This window comes from Diabrotica undecimpunctata, chromosome 1 (assembly GCF_040954645.1).
Source record: "Diabrotica undecimpunctata isolate CICGRU chromosome 1, icDiaUnde3, whole genome shotgun sequence".
Classification (NCBI taxonomy): domain Eukaryota; kingdom Metazoa; phylum Arthropoda; class Insecta; order Coleoptera; family Chrysomelidae; genus Diabrotica; species Diabrotica undecimpunctata.
In genome coordinates this window covers 142,698,009-142,719,743 of record NC_092803.1, presented here as the reverse complement: position 1 = coordinate 142,719,743, position 21,735 = coordinate 142,698,009, and the positions used below count along the sequence as shown (strand labels likewise).

The 21,735-nt window shown below is 33.5% G+C and overlaps 1 protein-coding gene across 1 annotated transcript; it reads right to left on the bottom strand.

Annotated features, from left to right (window-relative positions):
* Positions 1-6,343: 6,343 nt before the first annotated feature.
* On the bottom strand, positions 6,344-15,481 carry LOC140435606 (odorant receptor 10-like). The gene is made up of 5 exons (XM_072524355.1): positions 15,453-15,481; positions 14,654-14,878; positions 10,472-10,571; positions 10,017-10,121; positions 6,344-6,508 (listed from the first exon to the last, which is right to left on the bottom strand). The coding sequence occupies exons 1-5, from the start codon at positions 15,479-15,481 to the stop codon at positions 6,344-6,346; spliced, it is 624 nt and encodes a 207-aa protein (XP_072380456.1).
* Positions 15,482-21,735: the final 6,254 nt, after the last annotated feature.

The window sequence follows — 21,735 nt, the reverse complement described above, 5'->3', positions numbered from 1 at the left end:
TAAATTCAAGGCGACGTGCATACGAGTCCAGAAATTAGTCGATGAAAATTTGTAGATGAATTAAAGCTGGACAACTTTGTTGTTTTTCGATCTGTGAAATTGTAATTTAATAAAGGCTGAACAGCAAGTTTTTACAATTATCATGTTTCAAATTTGTGTTAAGACAGCTTCTTGTTTCCCTTCAGCTTTCTTTCAGTTACAACATTGCCTTTTACCTTACTAAATGGAGCAAATTTGCTCGTAAGCATCTAAATACTATTGTCCCATTTATGTCAATAATAGCTTTTTTCAGTCCCAGATGGATCGTATGTATTCTATTAGTTTGAACGATTTCAGATTGGTTTTATATTTTTTAAAATATGTTTCCTTGAGTGTTGTAGAAGTATAAAGTCAAACTCCACTATGGTTGTATTAATAGTGTATTGGCAAAAGCTTACTGAATGTATGCTCTATGCTTACTAGGACATTCAGGCGCGATACACCATAAAAACTTTTTAGGAAGATATGACTGAAAATATTATTTATAAAAATACAAAAATTAACCTCAAATATATATGGGCACAACCATAGATATATAACAAAAGATAGACTGATCGTTGCAATACCATCCCGTTCCCCCAGTGTGACAGAGAAAACTGACACGAAGCAATCCCTGCATCTCTTTCTAATTTACCAGGTTTATCGACTACGTAACCTAAATGACCAATGAGAAGGTCACAAGGCAAACCCGGCTCATTAAACAGAGATGCAGGGACTGATTTGCGGCAGTTCATCTCGTAGCAGTCAGTTCATCTTGTATTATAAGTCTATGAGCACAACCATAGACTTACAATATTAATAGACTAAGCGCTGCAATACACACGAATTCATCCAGTGTGACAAAGAAAACTGACGCAAAGCAGTCCCTGCATCTCTTGTAATGTTCCAGGTTTATCGACCATGTGACCTAAATTACCAATAGAAAAGTCACGTGGTCGATAATCCCGACAGGGACTGCTTTGCGTCAGTTTTCTCTGTCGCACTATTGCAGCGCTTAGTCTATTAGTATTATATAAATATGGGCACAACTCAGAATAACATTTTAAAGGTTAACAAAATCATCTTAAGATATCTGAATCTTAAAATATTCATCATCATCATAAGTGGCTCGACAATCCGTTGTGGATCTTGGCCTGCTCACAAAGAAGTCGCCACTCCTGTCGATTCCTGGCAACTTCCCTCTATCTTCTAACCCCTAGAATCTGTAGGTCTTCTTCCACATCATCAATCCATCTCATTCGTGGTCGTCCTCTGCTTCTTGTGCCCTCTGGTTGTGAAAATGTTAATCTCTTCGTGTATTCGTGATCTGACATCCTAGCAATGTGTCCAGCCCATCTAAGTCTCTGCACTTTAACGAATTTTACAATATCTGGATCTGTGTATAACTGATACAGTTCAAAGTTGTATCTTCGACGCCATAGCCCATTTTCATTTACGGCCCCAAAAATATTTCTAAGAATATCTTAAAATAATAATAGTCTGGAATATGGAGTCGGTAAATATGCTCAAAAAAGAATGCAAATTGCTGAAATCTAAGAGACGAAGTGTTGGAAAGGAAAAATGGCCAAAGAGCTAGATGAATAATACTAATTGTTATATACATTTAAAAACAACGCTAGAAATAGATTAGATAATTACCAATAAAGAAATTGAATGAAGCCTTTTAGAAAATGTGAGAGAACAAATCATAGAGAAATGAAAAAATTGTAGTGTGTATATATGCCCTTAAGTCGCAGTAGGATAGAATGAATAAAAGCTTTCCATTATTAATTAAAAGACTTATTTTTCCAAATTGGAAATCGAAACGTAAAACTTAACTTTAAATTTAACCCTTTGACGACTGTCAGTATGCTGAGATTACCACCTTTACAAACATTTCTTTTAAACTTCCCAGCGGTTTTACAATCATACCAGGGTGTAAAATTGGTTGCCTAGATTATATTCTAAGTGTCTAACCCTAACCAGTTTAGAACCGATTTGATTGAAACACATTGCCTGGATAACATAATTAGTCAAAAACACAAATGAAGCAGACGTTCGGTGTTGACAGAGCGACATATTTTAATTGTTTTCTTGTTTATTCCATTATTATTAATTACAAAAATTACGGGTAAGTGATATCTTTGAAGTCTGTTTCACACTAAGTACCTACTGTTATTTGTATGAATACATTTTAATTTTTTTTGGTAGATCACTGTCTTTTATGTGGTATTCTGGCACAACCACAGGGCACTTCCTATATGAATTCTGACAATATGCAAAATCAAAAGTGGAGCTTCAGGCATTTGGAAAATTTGTCCCAAAACGAGTTGACGCCTTATTGGATAACATTGAAATGTATAACTTTCAAATTTGTGTAAATGACCAGGATTTAATTATTGTGTCTGATATTAAAAGCGTCTTAGGAGATAAATAATTGGATGTTAATGAATTTCGGCGATCAAATAATAAGGACGTCTTTAATATTGGAAATATAGACATCGTGTTTGAAGACCAAATTAACAATCAAGATGAAACAACCAATACTCCAAATAATAATCAAGAATCGGAATCGGATAATGAAGACGATGTACCGCTAGCAGTACGGCTAGTAAATCGAGATAACTCTATATTTTGGACCCAAAGTGAAAGTTAAATAACACAAACAAATCAATTTATTCAAACTACAGGCCAAAACATTCTAAATTCTGCAGAGAACCCCACAGATGTGTTTTTGGAACTATTTCCTGAGGATCTAATTCACTTAATTGTATTTCAAAAAAATCTATATTACGTTCAAAAACACGGAGGAGGAAATGGATTTACACCTACCACAGAAGACGAAATGAAAACATTTCTTGGAGTAAATTTATTAATGGGTATAAAGGAAATGCTCCATTACAGAGATTATTGGTCGTCATGTGATGAATTACGAGACCCTTTCGTCAGTTTGGCTATGTCACGTAACAGATTCGCTGGGTTTCTAGGCAATTTATATTTAGTTGGTAATACAGTGCAGCCAAAAACAACTGCTCCCAGATTTGACAAACTTTACAAAGTGCGACCTCTACTGGCCAAACTCACGGAAACGTTTCTTGCGGCACTAAATCCACATGAGTTTCAAGCAATTAATGAGTCTATGATACTATTCAACGATCGAAGTACTATCCGACAGTACATGCCCAATAAACCTATAAAACGTGGCTACAAAGTATGGGTTAGAGCAGATTCAAGCGGATTTATGTACTAGTTCCAGATATATATATATATATATATATATATATATATATATATATATATATATATATATATATGTATATATATATATATATATATATATATATATATATATATATATATATATATATGTATATATATATATATATATATATATATATATATATATATATATATATATATATATATATATATATATATATATAAACTCCGCGTCATAGAAAACGGGCCACCCCAAATATTTAAAATATTTTCGAAATTATTATTTATTGCTACTAAATTGAGCATTTATTTTTTTGTATATTGAATCAATAACACGTTTAATATAAAATTTCATCATTATCGTAAAACATCAATCGAAAATAAGAAATTTGAGAAAAATAGGAAATTTATTGAAAAAATCAACTTACAGTTTTTAAAACAACAATGAACTGTATATTTAAAAAAAAAGCTGGTATCCATTTTCAGTAATGAGTATTGCCACCTCGATTCTGGATGACACTCCTCATTCGATTTGGCATGGAATTTATAACGTTTTGGATATTTCTTTGGGGAAAAGTGGCCCATTCATCAATAAGTGCCATCTGAAGCTCTACAGGTGTTGTTGGAGCAGGTATGCGATGCCTAACGCGACTTTTTAGCAGGCTCCATATATGCTGAATAGGATTGAAATCGGGGCTTTGAGCAGGCCAGTCTATTTTTGGAATACCAACCTCGTCAAGGTACTCTGTTACTATCCTTGCCGTGTGTGGTCTCACATTATCCTGCATTAGCAGGAATTCGTTGCCAGTAAATCCAGCATAGGGCATCACGTGATGTTGTAAGATTTCCGTTATGTACCTTACTGCTGTTAACGCACCTCTGTCGATCACGACGAGATCCGTATGCGCATCAAAAGAAATCCCTGCCCAAAACATTACTGAACTACCACCAATAGCAACTCGTGGTGCCAAATGCAACCAGCGGAACGTTCTCCAGCCCGTCTGTACACCTTACTGCGTCCATCTTTACCATAAATAGACATTCTACACTCATCCGTAAACAATACTTTTTTCCAATCGTCTGCTGTCCAATTGATGTGCTCACAGGCAAAATCGAGTCTTCGTCTTTTGTGAGCTGGGGAAAGTAAGGGCCCTGTTGCTGGACTGCAAGCTGTCAAACCTTGCTCCCTTATCTTCGCCGAATAGTAGAAAGGCTGATTGCTGGTCCTTGAGCTTGCTGTAAATGGCCTTGAAATCTTCTAGCGGTTTGGGTCTGATTCCGTAATGCAGCAAGAATGACGACGCGATCTTCCCTAGCGGTTGTTTTCCTTTTTGGACCTGTACCAGGTCGTCGTTGATGAGATCCTGTCACAATAAATCGTTGCTGGTTCCTTTGTGCAGTCGAACGACTAACATTCAATTGTCTTGCAACTTGTCTTTGACTTAATCCACTTCCTAGTAACGTTACAATTTCAACCGATTTTTGAAAATTCTCCATCGTTATTAACTCAAGACTACTTCACACTAAGGGCTACTGTAATACTGAGATGAGTTTAAAACTCATTAGAACCGTTTACAATATTAAACATTTCTCAAAACAATCGCTTCCTCGAAAATTGATCAAGTTTTAAACAACTTTTTTTCAAAATTGTTTTGTTTTATAGGTTCTATGAATATCCTTAATCCAGTTACATGGTCGGTTTGCTTTCGCAACAACCCATTTAACTTAAATAACCCAAGACACATTAAAAATAAAATAATATTAATTCAATATACAAATAAATAAATGCTTAATTTTGTAGCAATAAATATTAATTTCGAAAATATTTTAAATACTTGGGGTGGCCCGTTTTCTATGACGCGGAGTGTATATATATATATATATATATATATATATATATATATATCGGTAAAGTGAGAAATTCCAGCGAAAAAAACTTAGGACAACGAGTCGTACAGAATCTAACAAGGGTCTTGGTATATAAACAGCGCCAAGTGTTCTTTGACAACTATTTAAACTGTATTGATCCTCAGAGATCTTTATTGTCGGACGGAGTTTACGCAAGTGAAACTGTTCAAAACTGACAAACAAATGAATCAAGGAGATTCAGATTACCGTACTTCAACAGATGGACTTTCTGCGTTAAAGTGGATGGATCGCAGAAGTGTGATTCTTTTAGCAAATCACGAAAATCCAGCAAAAAACGGAGTTGTAAAGAGAAGACAAAAAGACACTACTCTGAACGAGTTTTTATTTCCACAAATGGTAATGATCTACAACTCACATATGGGATATGTTGACAAATTTGACATGCTGAAAAGTCTTTATGAGGTGAATCGTAAATCACACAAGTGATAGCATATAATATTTTTTTATTTTGTGGATGATTGCATTTATTCTATTTCATTTTAGAAGCCAATCCAAAAGTATGTCTTTGAAAAAATTCCAGCTCTGTGATTAGAGGCCTTATTGGAGCTCCAGATCAGTTAAAAAGAGGAAGACCATCAGCAGAAAAACCAGTGAGTAAATTTAAAAGTTATATTCCCTTGAAACTGAGCCATTTAAAGTCTTTTCATATGCCCCAAAGAACTACTTCTTTAAGATATGTCAACTGCATCACGACAGCAGATTTTAGCAGAACATAGTGGAAATGTTCATCTTGCAATGTCTGACTTTGTCTCAAATATGACAAAAATTGTTTTGCAACGTTCCATGCAAAACAATAGGAAGAATAGAAAGAAATAAGTGCTACCTGGTTTTTATTTCGAATTTAGTTTTTTGTAACGCTATGTTCCTGCTGGTATCTTGAGAATACCACATTCTGTAGGATAAACTTTAGGATGAGCATTATTTATTTTGACTAAATTTGTTTTAAGGATATACTAAAATAAATTAATTTCACAAAAAATTTGTTTTTTTTTTAATTTAATAACAATCGGGCTTCAAAGGATTAAATTAATTAAATTTAACTTGTGCTTGAATCCCATTCAACTTAATGTTCTTGATTTTTTTATACCTAAGTTTGTACATGTGAAATATTACGAGTAAATTGCCATAAGAGGTTTTTTTGTTACATCTAAAATCACAAAACTAATTATTTGTCAATTCAGTTTACCTTTAAAAATGTATCCACTGACAGTGGAAACAAGTTCATGACGTAAATCATGATCGGCTGTTGAGAAGAAAAAATGAACATTAACAGATCCTTTTTCAAAGAGTTTGGTAGATCGTGCCATGGGAGTGAGTAAGCAGCCGCTGGAATTCTCTGACTCTAAACAAAAACTTATATTAATGTAAGTAATGTAATGTAAGTCACATTAAGGTAAATTATAATATGTGTAATATAATATGATAAAACTTATCCGAATGTAAACCGCAACACCATAATCTATACATTATAGTCCCGGAGCGTAACATAAAACATGACTTAGCTTTCTTAATTATTTTTTGTGTGCTTTATACATTTGTAACTATTTCATAGTATGTTTTCTGTATTTTTAAAATGTAAATAATACTTTATGACACCGGGGCCTATGACACCAAGGCCAAGTGCTTAGTAAGTCAACTTTCGATTTGTTAAGAAGACATAACCTTAACTTTGGCGGTTGTACATCTCAATAAAATTTTTAAATAATGTTTTTAAAAACGATTCCCGGACTAGAAGTCGAAACGTCAAATATTGACAAAGTCAAAGCTAGTAAAACATGACGCTAGAACCCCATGTACAGTCAAGAATTACGGCGGAGCAACGAGCAAGAAGATATTGTTGGGCAACTGAACACAGTCAATAGGGCTTCCAAGACTTTAGACATTGTCTCTTTTCTGATGAATCAGGATTTCGTTTATATACATCCAAAGTTCTAGAAAAAATTGTAAGGATTAGTGGGATAAATAGGTCCGGTACTATTTTATACAAGGAGCACCAATGCTTAGCATACGCTGATGATGTGGTTCTCATTGCAAGAAATGGAAAAGAACTATCAAATATAACAAAAAGACTGATTCGGGAAAGCTCTAAAATGGAACTGAAAGTTAATATTAATAAATCGAAGTACATGGAGATCTCGAGCAAAAAAGGAATAAGCACCAGGGGATCCTTTAAATTGGAGGTGGAGAATGGATCAGTTGTAGAATTCGAGAAGGTGGATGAATATATGTACTTAGGTACTCTTATTGATCAGACATGTAAAGAAGAAACTGAAATCAACCTGAGACTGACCAAGAGCAACAGGTGTGCTGGAGCCATGAGCAAAATAATTAAGGCCAAAGATATATCTCGTAATACAAAAATAAGAGTATACAAAACTATAATTAGACCCAGAATGCTATACGCTGCCGAGATATGGACTATGAACAAAACCGTACAGAACACATTGGAAGCATGGGAAAGAAAGATACTTCGCAGAATATTTGGTGGAAAAGTAGTAGAAGGAGAATGGAGAAGACGAACTAATGCAGAAGTGTATCAGTTGTATGCTAACCCTACAATAACAAATGTGGTGAAAAAACGTAGACTAGAATGGCTCGGCCATCTAGAAAGAATGCAAGGTAATAGACTAGTCAAGAATATTGCTTGGAGAGAACCTGAGGGCAAAAAAAAGAAAGGAAGACCAAGAAAGAAATGGAGAGATGCAGTGATGGAAGATGTCAGAGAGATGGGAATCAGAGATTGGAAGCTGTTAGCTAAGAATAGAAAACGATGGAAATTATCCATCCAGCAATGGGCCTAAAAGGCCTGTTAACGCTGTACATACATACATACATCCAAAGTTGAATATTGGTCTGGAGAAAGAAGACAAGGATATAATTAACATTTAAGGATTTAAACTCTCTTTTTCGAGACAGATCAATTTGTGCCTGGGGGACATACTGTTATATTGGAGTTAGTAATTTTAATTCATGAAGCAATGATGGTTGTAAGATAACGTAACGGAGTCATAAAGCCAATAATAGTGCTATTAATTGATACTATAGTTCACAGTTTTTCGACGACAATGTCCGTCCTCACCGCACGAGAATGGTGAACGAGTGGATACATTATCATGGAATTACACGAATGGAGTGGCCACTGTGCTCTTCGAACAGGAATTGAACAAGTTTAGGCGGAAATGTGTAAAGGTTGAAACCTACTCCTAAAGCCATCTAAAACTTTAAAACAATTACCTATTGATTGGAAAACATTTTGGGAAACAATAGCACGAAATGTTATTAATAATTTAATAGCGACATTCCCAAAAAAAGTAACAACATTAACAAGAGTGAGAGGCTGCCTTACAATATAAACAATCACAATAAAACAATTTTGTTATTATGACTATTCTTGAATTTTGCAATAATTTCACATTATTTATTTATTTTATTAATAGTATTTCTTACTTCTCTAACTACTAAACATAATCTAGAAATAAAGTTTGTGTTTGACGTATTTGACTTTTATTTATGTCAAACATTGACACTCGTAACAAATTTTCATAATATTCACTTCAATTGTTGAGCAGTGTATATATATTTGTATGTATGTATGTATCTTTTATTATGACAACAAAAGGCCTTTGCGGACGATGTAGTGTTAATGACAAGAACTAAACGGAAACTGCTGAGGAGTTTCAAACTTCTTAAAGCGAAGGTTATACAGTATGGACTGATTATTTATGACCATAAACAAAGTATATGAAAATGGGGCAGACCACATACGAAGATAGACAACTGAAGTCTACCCTAACAACGAGAGTAAATAGTATTTATTGCTTGAAAAAGGTGACGAAGTTTGTGTATAAGGGAAGAAGGCAAGAAATTACGAAGCGTATTTCTAGAGGAAGCAAGACGGTCGGAGCTCTACACAACCTACTAAGAGCAAAAAATATCTCCAGAGAAGCAAAATGGAGACTATTCCGAACAGTGATCCGACCCCCGGTCTGTTCTGAAGCGAAGCATGGACGATGAACAAAAATCAAGAAAATATGCTGAACATCTGGGAAAGTAGTGTTTTAAGAAAGATATTCGGGGGAGGAAAAGACTATGAAGACGTTTGAAGAAGATGAACAAATGCAGTGATCGGAAAGTTGTACGAGAAATCAGAAATTAGCCAGATGGTCAGGACAACCGAAAAGGGAAGAACAGCAGAGAAGAGGACGACTACAAAAAAAGTGGCTAGGAGCATGTAAGGATGACCTACAAACAATCGATATAACAAATTGGAAAAGTGCGGCCATGGACAGACGAAAATAAACAAAAATAGTATAAAAATTCCAAGCCATGGCCCTCTAGACCTTGGTGAGCCTTAAAGGCCCATATTACTACAAATAATTAATAGTTTAAAATGATTGTAAAAAGTAATGGTTTTATATTTACTCGTTTTAATTTAGGTGAATATGTATAAAGTAGATTTAGAGGGTGATAGACAAAATGGAAGTAAGCGAGTGGAGTTTTGTCAGAATATTTCAATGAACCTTAAACAAAATTTGAACTATAAGGAAGGATCAAATGAGGAATACATTTTTAAGGGAAGTATGGATGGCAATAACTAATATGAAAATTAAAGAACATAGGTTAAGTTGGTTAGGGCATGTTTAATGGCGAAATAATGATTACCCCATACGGGGAAACGCTGAGTTGTAAGTTCCTGTGAAAAATAATCAACTTTTTAACTATAGTGATAAAGCTCCATCTTCTGATAAAGCTGGATCACCCTGTTTAGTTATTTTTCTAACTGTCACCAAAAATAGCTTATGTTAAAGTTATGTATATGTAGCATAAGGTGATATTATAAAAAAACCTACCTTAAATTCAATTTCGGAAGAAAACCAACATGGCACTAAAAGCAAAAACGTCATTGATGCCTGATATAATATGAAATAAAAGAACTCAAACGAGTCTCTTTCAACCTAAAACAAAATATTAAGATTTTGTATGGTTAAAAACTGTAATCAAATAATGCCGTAAAAATCAATCATAAACTGATATTACCGGAAAACTAGGAAGAACATTTTCGCATCAAAACTTAAATTAGGAATCTTAATTATTGTTATCCTTAATTCTCATCCATCTTATCGTTGAGGTACCTCGAACAACGTTTTTTAGATTTGCATTTTATTTTATTGGAGTTAAATATTTATTTCTGGGACCCTAGCTGACAATATGTGTCCCAAAAAGTTTACTTAAAACAGCAGTAAAGCGGTAAATTTTAATGGTTTTTGAATTTTTAAGACTTTGTTTATACTGCGATCTTACTTACCACGGTTAAGAGAAATAACGTCATACACATCGCCAAAGTACTAGCCATAAATTGAAAGAAGAATATATTTGAGATCAGAACCTCAGTTCTCTTCGCAAAACTAAAACAATAAAAATATACGGGTTAGAATAGAGCATGGAACCAACTAAATATCTTTGAGACAAAAAAGACGCTACTTATGAAAATTTGCATGCCAGTATAATGACATAAAACGTATCTGGTGCCATATTTATTATTATTTTTTTTTCGGTTTCACCGGAAATAACCTTAACTTATCTAATTTAAATAAATACACTGTATATTTTTGCAGGTTTTAAAAAACCTGTTACTTATTCCGAATTCATAGATATCAAGTTTGGTAGAAAAAATTTGTAAATTTATTTATAAAGACCAATCAGAATAATAATTTAAGAAACGTCACTTCAAATGTTCAAAATGCTCGACGTAATAGTTCACATTCATCAATAATTGTTTGTTTCAAATCCTGCAAACGTGTTGATCGCCTAATGTAAACACGTCATTTTATATAGTCCTAAAGAAAAAATTTCCAATGGATTAAGGTCCGGAAAACAGGGAGGCCAATCTATGAATCCACATGTATCAATTTGGAAAATTCTCATTACAACAATTTCTAACCCGTCAATAACGGAGAATGCTCTTTATCTTGTTGAACATTTTGTGGTAACTGGACATTCCGATGAAGTGCAGGGTAAATATGGTTATTTAGTAAATCTAAATAATTGTGACTAGTCCAGTTTCCGCCTATAAAAAATGGGCCTATGAGCCCATTTTGAAAAATTTCCATCCAAACATTCAACTTTTTAGGAGACTGTTCTAATTTGATCATCATAATCCTTCATTATTAGGATTTCAATACGGTATTTTTTACTTAAATGAACCATTTTTATTTCAAAGACTCCAGACTACAGACCAATTCCTAATAATCCAACAAACTATCTGGAGAAAACAGCAAAAGCCGTTATCAATAAAACCTCTCTTACTGTTGACATAACACAATCTCTAATTCCTCGTGAAAAGTCTTCCTGAACACCTTAAATATATGGCCTACCCAAACTTCACAAACCTGATATTCCTCTACGTCCCATTGTCAGTACATACAACTTCCCTACACAAAAAATGGCCAAGTACTTTACCAAAACTCTACAACCTCTCGCCGAAAATGCTTCATCCTTCGTCAAAAATTTTTTTCAATTCATGAAACTTCTTAAACAATACCCTATCTCACCGCCATATATTCTAGTAAGTTTTGATATCGTTTCACTCTTTACAAACATTCCTATAGATGAAACTTTAAACATGCAGAAAACTAAATACATTATCCAACAAGACTACTTATCTGTCAGTAAACATTGTATGTCCAAAACTTATTTTATCTTCCAAAATCAATTTTACAGACAAATAAATGGTGCTCCAATGGGCTTCCCATTATCTCTAGTAATTGCCAATATCTTTATGGAAGACTTCGAGATCCGAGCACTATCCACATCAATGCACAAACGCACATGTCGGCTACGATATGTTGACGATACATTCGTCATTTGGCCCCATGGCAGGAATGATCAAAGAGATTCTGTATGACTTGTTTCCAGGTGTAATATATCTGTATGATCCAGATGATTCTTTTACCTTCTTATGTAGGGTAAAATTATCACGTTTTCTCTCCCAAGCTTTAATTTCTCTGCAATGCTCTTTCATGAGTATATTTTTGCCAATTCGTCTTTCATTTTTTGTTTTTCTACAATTTCGATGTATTTCACTCTAATTTTGTTTTAATAATCTACTTTGTCATTTGCCATCTATTTATTGTTTTTATTGGCTAATTTTTTCTTCAGATATAGCAGACTTTTTCTAGTTCCTGTAATAATTTCGACGCTGCGGCTTATTATTATTCATTTAGCAATGCTTTTTTCAATTTAAGCCATTATCTTTCTTCTTTAGTTTTCTGAGGTCGTATCTTCTAATTGTTTTTGATGTTTTATTATCTTTATTCTAATTTTTATATTAAGGATGGGTGACTGCATATAATTCCTAATGTAAAGAACCTGATGTATTCCTAATGAACAATCTTTTATTCACTATGATGTAAACAATCTGATTTCTATCGAAATTTTTTAAAGAGTTTATGAGAGATTTTCAAGTACAGTTTTCGGGAGGCAGCTTTAAAAAAGTGATTATAGTTGCCAATTGTAAGATCCGTGTATATATATAATATATAGTTACATACATCTGTCTCCTTTAATCTCTTACTCCTAAGCCATGTGACCCAATAATCTCTTCATACCCTCCTTTTCAAATTTTGTCATTAAAATCACCCATAATTAAGTTCCGGTTCTAGTTGTCTGTTTTATCAAATACATCTTCCAGGTACTGATATAATCCTTCGTATTCTTCATCAAATTGATCTGCATAGATTTGTATGATGTTAAGTTTAACTGATTGGGTATTTAACTAAATTAACAATAATTTTTCATTTATGGGGGAAAGTTCGTTACGGATCTTGCAATCTTCTTTGATAATATAGTTCCTACACCTTGTTAATCCTCGTCCCTATATCCAGAGTTATACTTTATGGCCATCAATGGTGCAGTATCCAGCATTTATCAATCGCATTTCATTAACTCCCATGATGTCAATGGCGTGTCGTTTCATTTCTTTGATGGCATTATGAATTTTTCTCTTCTTCATACATAGCTGTGACATTTTAAGTGCTCTGATCATATTCTGTTTCTATAGGTCATAAGTGTCGTATATTATCAACCTGGGAGGCCCCCACGTCTACTTGTGTTATTCCTCCGTTGTTGGATCTTGGAGTCCGATATTTATGATCAATAGGGTTTCCGGTATAAATTGGCATAATCATGATTATTATTAAAGGGAAGAAATGAAATTAATAGCGTAGTTTTCCGTTACTTTCTATATCTAAATAAGATAGTGTGAAGAAAATACTGTCTGCTGTCAGTAACCTAATAGCTACTCGGGGTAGGAAAAAGAAATAGTTTACCAATGAAGTAAAAAATACATGTCCTCTCGTATAAATTGGAGCAAATATTTTGTTTTTAATAAATTAGAATTATAAAATAACCTTTTTAGTACTTAACTGTTTAAAAAACACCACTAAACTCTAATTTCACTATTTGGGAGAGTGATTCATCGTTTGAAGGCGTAGAAGTGGGGAAAGACGTATGAAAATCCAGTGGCGTACACTCACTTTTATTTCAACGTTAATTATATTATATCCTTTAAATATTATTGTTTAAAATAAGCCACAATATATTTATCTGCAGGTTTTTACTGAAGTTTCCATCTCTATATCCAAAGACCGCTTTCAAAGATATAAATTATAGTTATATTTATTTTATTTGTTTATTATTATATATTTATATAATCTTATATTATTTATTTTCTTTTTTTTTTCTTAACTTTAAAAACGGTCTCTGAAATAGAGATCGAAACGTCAGTAAAATAAACATGTAAATAGATGTATTGTGGCTTATTTCCACATGCAACACATGCACTACCCATAGAAACGCCAATGTAAATGAACCATAGTTGATGTCTCTATCGACATTTCTTCGGCGAAAAAATAATAAAAACTAGTTTTACGGCTATGTCTGGGTCGGAATTGTAAAACGGAGTTTTACAACGCTACCTCGCTAATTCCAACGTTGTCAAACGATTGAAAAATAATGTTTTACAATATCGATTTTTATTTTTTAAATTTAAATATGTAACAAAACGGAACATATAAATAAAATTTATTTCATTACAATTTTGTGTTTAATTTTTACTATTGAAAAGATCATGTTTTTTGGTATTTTTATGACGGTAATAATCGCCGCGTGGAAGAATACAGGTTTTGTATAACCATAATTACTACTTGTGAACAAGAACTACACTGTACGACAACTTCTGGTCAAGTCTACTATAGAGAAGTACAAATAAATATACTGCTTTATATATTCTGTAATTTCTTATGAGGAAACGCAAATTGCAATTGAGAAAACAGGCAGTATTCGAGGGTCGCTGTGTACATTTAAATTTGAGGATATTCGGCGTTTAAACTATGAAATCACTCTTCTAAATTGAAAATTTCTATTATAGATGACTATATTTAAGGATATTTTATTTAATTATGTGACAAAATACAATAATTTTACTTACTCTCTTATACTCCTGTGATGTTGGATAATTTCTTTAAAACAATTGAAATCTTTTAAGTTGCTTACATTGTAATGCACAAGGTCACATTGTATAATAATGAAAGTGGTAAAAGCAGCAACCAAAATTTCCAAGTAGATATTAATGAAAGCCGCGTATGTAACAAAAAGACATTGGTGTGTGTATACTATTTCATAAAGTGGACTATACTTTATTTCAAATGGATACCTAAAATATAATTCATGCTTAATACTCCAGTACAGCTAAGCGTCCATAGGTCCGCATCGTACGCATCGGACGCATCGTAGGCATCGGATTAATTTGTCATAAAACGTCCTCTGTATCGGCAGCGATCGGATTTGCCGACGCGAGTATGCCGGCTTATTCCCAACTTAAAATTTCAAATTGATATGACAAATAGGTTATTATTTTTAGTAAGTATTTGTAAAATTAAAACAATAATTCTTATAATTTACGTGTTTTATTCACTTTGTAAACATTCAATTTTACACTTCTCTCAGTAACATCATTAACAACTCTAATAGGTGTAATTATAAAAATGTGTTGTTTTCATAGTTAGATACTCAAGATATCTTGAGAAAGACCAATAAACATAAAAAATAAATATTATTTATGATATTTTATTCCACATAATCAACTTATTATGGCATGTAATATTTTTTTTGGATATATCCATATATAAAATAAAAGTTAAAACTCAGTTTACTTGTTTGATTACGTACATCAAATATTTTATTAAAAAGCTTGGGAGATCGACATTTTTAAACTTTTGTTTTTTTACCTTAAAGGTAAGCGTCCACAGGTCCGCATTGTACGCATCGTAGTTTCGTTCGCCTTGTATAAAAACTTATGTAACTGCATCCACTGATCCAGAGTCATGAAATGGTGCAACAAATGGAGGGTAACTATAAACCCCTCTAAAACACAAGCAATCTTATTTAAATCTCCGTATTGTCAGGACGTCCGAGGCCGGATATCGCTTTTAGGAGAAGACCTCATCTTCAGGACTTCGGTTCTCTACTTGGGAGTTCATTTTACGAGAACTCTCAACTGGAAGGCCGACGTTCAAGAAACCTTAGATAGGATGAGGCAGAGGTTTAACCTCCTGAAAGTGCTATCCGGCAAACTGGGCGGGACATCTTTCAAAATTTTGTTGCACACATACAAGACCTTTGTCAGACCGATAGTCGAATACAAGGCTTGCATCCACATCTCCCTGAATGCACATCAACTAAACGCCATTACGGCCACCGAACGTCGTATCTTACGATACTGCATGAGGAAGGACTGGTCGTATCCATCAGCCCACATTTACGCAATATCACACATAACACCGATAAAGGACTGAATCCTAACCCTCAGCAGGAAGTATGTCCTAAGAACCATAGGCGGCTCGAACAACAGAGCCAAACGAGCACTAAAGACGCCTTGCAATCATAGAGGGCAAATACTCACCAGGCTTCCCTTAAAGAAAGTTCCATTTCCTCCAGCTAAACTTCTCCACAACACTGGACACGAACTTTCTGATGAGTATTTTGATATACTAGAATCATTCCCCATCCAATATCGCAGGTAAAGTCTGCGCGCTAACAACGCTGATAAAGAGCCGTTCCTACAAACTTGGCTGGTAACCCTGAAGTACCTAAACTGGCATGCTTGGCAGCACCCACTTCTTCTTGTACGCTTCTGGATCTTCTCAGATCATACACACAGTCACCTTCAGCTACCCTCCTGTTTCTTAGTAGTCCACCACTTCCACCTCCACATGTATCATTTGACGTGATTGTAGTTTACCGCACCCCCACAACTCCTTTCCCATTCCTTGAAGAGGCTCAGGCCTAAACAAGATAAAAACGATCTTGTCATGTCATGTCCACTGATCCGCATCGAACGGATCGCATCATCGGCAATGCCGAAGCTTTGCTTCCAGAGGAAACTTTTGCAAAGCGTGCCGATGAGTGGACGCACTCTGCGCGCTCTGTTCTCAATTTCACAATTTTTATTTTAATCCATTCGATTCTACATTTTATTTTATTATTTATTGGGGTGTTCCGTAAGAACCAAAGTTTAAAAATGTCGATCTCCCCCGCTTTTTAATATAAGATTTGATATTTTTAATTATTTTTAATTTATAACTTTTGTACGTAGTCAAACAAGTGAACTCAGTTTTAACTTTTATTTTTTATATATCGATATCCTAATGCTGATAGGTCGTAATCCAATTTTAGAAAATTTTACAAGAGGCACAAAAAACTGTATAGCATAATTATAAAAGATTGCTTGTGTAATGTTTTCTTAAATAAATAATTATGTAATGGCTACTAAGTGAGTTTATAGTAAAAATATAAATTTGTTTAATTTTGATCAGGGTACTAAGGGATACGACCATCGAGCAAAAAGACAAAAGAGGGAATGTAAAGGTAGTGGGGGCAAAAATATTGTTAGACAGGAAGTGCCATCTTGAGAGGCCAAATTAAACAAGGAAAGAGAGTCTTTCCTTGTTTAAGAAATCAAATTTAGTTGGGTTATGTTATTATTTGTCCCAACTGTCACATGAAATCTTATTTATATTGAAGTTTTTTAACAATTGTTTCACATTTTAGACTGTTATCGTTAATATTTAATTAAAATTTTCTCGTCTAAGACACATTCTGAAAACTATTTTATAGCTACTGTTAATAAGTGTCGGAAAATTTAAATTTGGCGCATTCGCATTTCCGGATATGTCCGCCATCAGAGGCCACTTTTTTGGTCGCCTTTTCATAACGATTAGATTCCCTCTTTTGTCTTTTTGCTCGATGGATACGACATATTGTAACCAACGTCCTGGCGGCTTACGAGTATATCGAACTCTTAGAAAATGTAGTAAGTTATTATAACTCAAGGCGTTTTTATAAAAGTGTGGTTTACGTCATTTTAAATCATAATCCTTATTTTTTTACTTTTATTAATTTCAAATAGAAACAGATACAAATGTGTGTTTACTTTAAATAAAATGTAGCAAACTAAGCGAATACCATTTAAACAACGTTACAGTTAACATTTTTAGGAATAATTAAAATAAAATAACTAAATAATAAGTTTAAATCTTGGCTTTCTTTTTTTGATTTTTGTTATTGTCTTTGGTAATTAAGTCTTCGTGAGGCAGCGTATCATAGAAGTAGTGCACATCTGTAGGTAATACAGACTTTAGATCTTGAAGGTCCTTTCATTTCTTTGTGGTTATTTTAAATCTATTCGAATAAAGTTGATCCTAAACCAAATCGTAATTGACGGTGTTCTTTCTCTGAGGAAGGAGTTCATATTTTTGATCATGAGCCACTTTGTATAATATATCCCCATTTGGTAAGCCTCTAAGATCTGTTACCTTCAAATCTTCTTTTGATTTACCTGGACGAATTGAGCTGTAGTGATAGTTTTTAGAGTCATTGTAGTTTAGAAAAAAGTGTGGGTGAGATAGGATACTTCCAAAGGTGCAGGATTCTTCCTGGCTTCTGATATTACCGAAATATAGTCTGAGGGTAGGAATATTTGCCGATTTTTTAGTCTTCGTTCAATTAGACTGTGGTTAGAGTCACACTTCATCTGAGTGTGGCCTCTTTCTAGAAATTTTTGCTCAATCTCGACTTCATACTTGGAAGCTAAAACCGATAAACCATTCGCAAGGACGACATTCCTATTCTGATAACCACAACCGTCTGAGAATATTATGACATTTTTCTTTTCAAAGGTCAAATATTGTTCTAGATGTTTTATTAAACACGTAGTGAATACAGATGAATCAAGGTCTGCCTCAGTCTCATTCCAAACGAAATTCATGCTTTGATGGTTTTCCAAGTTATATACTGTAAAGTTATGTACTTGTAGCTTTGTTTTATAGTACAAAGAAGTAGCCTGTAATACTGGACACAATTTTGACTGCCTGCACATCAACGACAAAACAGTAAATTTCTTTATGGATGGCTCTGGTTTTATCGGTTTCTTTTTCGACTCGTGCTAGGTCTTTTGCTCTAATGTGGGATGCGTATTGTTCATCTGTAACCTGTTTCATCTTGTAAGATGAACATATATCACATTGGTCCTTGCGTGGTTTAAACAATGCTAAATTCATTTCTTCAAATTCTGTAGAGAATTTACAATTTGATAATGGTCTGTATTTACATTGTTCTTTGTAAAGATTATATACTTCAGTTTTCGATTTGAAATTATGTTCTAGGTATAACTTTCCAGTAGACTTGCGGCAATAGTGGCTCTCTATTTTAGGCAGCCTGTTCAGAAACTCTCGTAAATTCTGTACTCGCAAAATGTCCTGTTTTGCTTTTGGTATAGACTCTCTTTTTTCTTTGATCCTTGTTTGCATCATGTCACAACTTTCTAAAAATTCATCTTTTCGTGCCGCACTTACCAGTTCTGTACCATCTTTTCTCCTACTCCTAGTGTGTTAAGAAACATCAATTTGCAGACTTGTAATTTATTGCCTTTTACTGTCAGAAAGTATTCGTAGGTACCACTTCGCCTGGAAGGTCCATCTACATAACATCTTTTTTTCTCTTTGTATGTAACCATATGAGCGAAGAACATCCTTTTTTGTTCCCAGGACATTTCCCAAAATTTTAAAAATATTTCTTTTCTTAAGTTTTCTGATATTATTTGGCAAAAGCGTGTCGGCGCGGTAGCGCAAAACTTCGAGACACAGGCTGGCTTCATTTTACGTTCAGGGCGTAGAATATCATGTTTTACAATGTTTTGTAGCCTTTCTAACCAGTATATTCCCTTCCTAACATTCTTGACTGTTTTGTCTTGTTTTTATCCTAGTTCTCAGTATAAAAAAATATTAACGGTATTCTATTTTACGATATGCAGACAATAAACTTATTTTAACGTTTGCGTAAAGAAAATCAATGACTTACCTATATTCTAGCTGATTTATAAACTAATTTTAAAGGTCAAACGAATTACTACCAACACGCTTTGCCATTCAAGCTACACTGTGGGATAACATGAGTTGGAAGTAAACAAATAACGCGAGCGGGTTAGGACTTGTTAGAAATCGCAGGAATGGCCACCTTACTATTTTATTTAGGTTACGAGAATTTAACAGCATATAGGGATGCACGGTTGGTTGCCTTTGATACAAAAATATGAATTTTCAATTTATTGTGGGTTACGATCTGTCAGCATTAGGCTATCGATATAGGTATATACATAAAAAATACTACAGGCCAGGATAAGTTGATTATGGGGATTAAAATGTCATAAATATTACTAATTTTTTATGTTTATTGGTCTTTCTCAAGATATCTTGCGTATCTAACTATAAAAATTATTCTCGTTAAAAAAACAACACGTTTTTTCTAATTACACCTACTAAAGTTGTTAATGATGTTACTGAGAGAAGTGTAAAATTGAATGTCTACAAAGTGAATAAAACACGTAAATTATAAGAATTATTATATTAATTTTACGAATTAATACTTAATAATAATAATCTATTTGTCAAATCAATTTGAAATTTTAAGTTGGGAATAAGCCAATTTTGTGGCTTATTCCCAATTAAAATACTAAATTGATATGCAGAAGTATTAACTTGTAAAATTTGCGTTTAACTTTGTAAAAATGGCCGATACTCGCGTCGGCAAATCCGATCGCTGCCGATACAGCGGACGCAGTATAAAAAATTAATCCGATGCGTACTATGCAGATCTATGGATGCTTAGCTTAAACGTACGTTTTCGACTTAAGCGCAAGGTTGCGTTTACGTGACGTGTGAGAATTATGCCTTCTCGTGGGTGAAAAAACATACGTTTAAAATATGTCCGGAAATAGAAAAATTGACTAATTCTAAGCATATCTAAGTCAATACTTTTTGAGTTATTTGCGAGTGAAAATGTTCGTTTTTCAAAATAAAAACCACATTTTCATACGCCAATAACAGCCAATAACAAAAATGTAGCATAAAAAAAACAAAAAATTGTGTACTTTTGAAGTCTGTATATCCAGTAGAAGCAGAGTTGTACCTCATGAAACATAGGTTCTTATTCGTCAAATTCCAAATCGAATAATTCAACGTAAAATATCTAAAAAATTAGGCAGTTTTCAGGGAATACTCATCAAAATCTTTAAGTGATTGTAAAAGTGTTTGTAATACTCATCAAAATCATTACTTGTTTGTAAAACTGTAAAAAACAATACAAAACAACAAACAACAAAGCAAAACTAAGAGAGTTACGCTCAATATAAAGTTGGTCCCTTTTTTTGGATAAAAACATCGTGCAAATCTCCCCTAATTAGCACCATAAATAAAATTAATCATAATTGCTTTACAATTTATTTTATTTATGTATTGTTTATATAACCTGTAAGTTTGACTGGTTGAAAGTGCTTATTTTTGAAAAATTTGGATTTAAATTAAAAGAAAAGCTTTTGAAATTTTGAAAATGTGACTTTTTTCAAAGTAATTTCAAAATTATTTGTAATACGAAAAATTATGAAAAATATAAACATATAGGTTTTGCTTTTCTAAATATTTTGGTTTTTTTTTGTTTTTTTTTTGTAAGCCAAAAAGTGGTTAAGATATTGATGTTCAAAGTTTGCATACACTCGTAATTGGTGACTCGTTCAAGCCCTTTTAGCTACAACTTAAGGGTACAGGGAAAAAACCAAATATGTCACTTTTTATTGAAAATCTCAGTAGAGGCGCCATTAAATTCTTCGAATGACGACCTATATTTTAGAGTACTAAAATTGGGAAAAAACTACCGTAGTATGGAGTAAAACAATGTCTTAAATATAGGGTACCGAATAAAAACCAGCTGAGTCCAAACGCCCAGGAGAAAAACCAGCGATGTCATGTAAACAAACCGCATAATGCAATATTCATTTTTAAGAAACGTGCCAGGCAGTATTATTGTAACCTCAAAAGTCTAAGTTCTTATTTATTTGTGTAATTATTAATAAAGGATTATGGCTAATAGTGATTCAGAGGGGTCCGTTGAGAACAAAATTATGCCTTAAAAAAAAGAAGACTACCGGCCGGATGTCAGAGATATTGCCGAAATTGGAAG

What these genes read in the sequence shown, in the direction of transcription:
- LOC140435606 (XM_072524355.1), bottom strand. Translation starts at nt 15,481, where the DNA reads ATGCGGACCTGTGGACGCTTACCTTTAAG. An exon ending in CATCACAGGAGTATAAGAGA is followed by an intron (nt 10,572 to 14,653) that starts GTAAGTAAAATT and finishes TTATTGTTTTAG; the next exon opens with TTTTGCGAAGAGAACTGAGG. An exon ending in CGTTATTTCTCTTAACCGTG is followed by an intron (nt 10,122 to 10,471) that starts GTAAGTAAGATC and finishes ATTTTGTTTTAG; the next exon opens with GTTGAAAGAGACTCGTTTGA.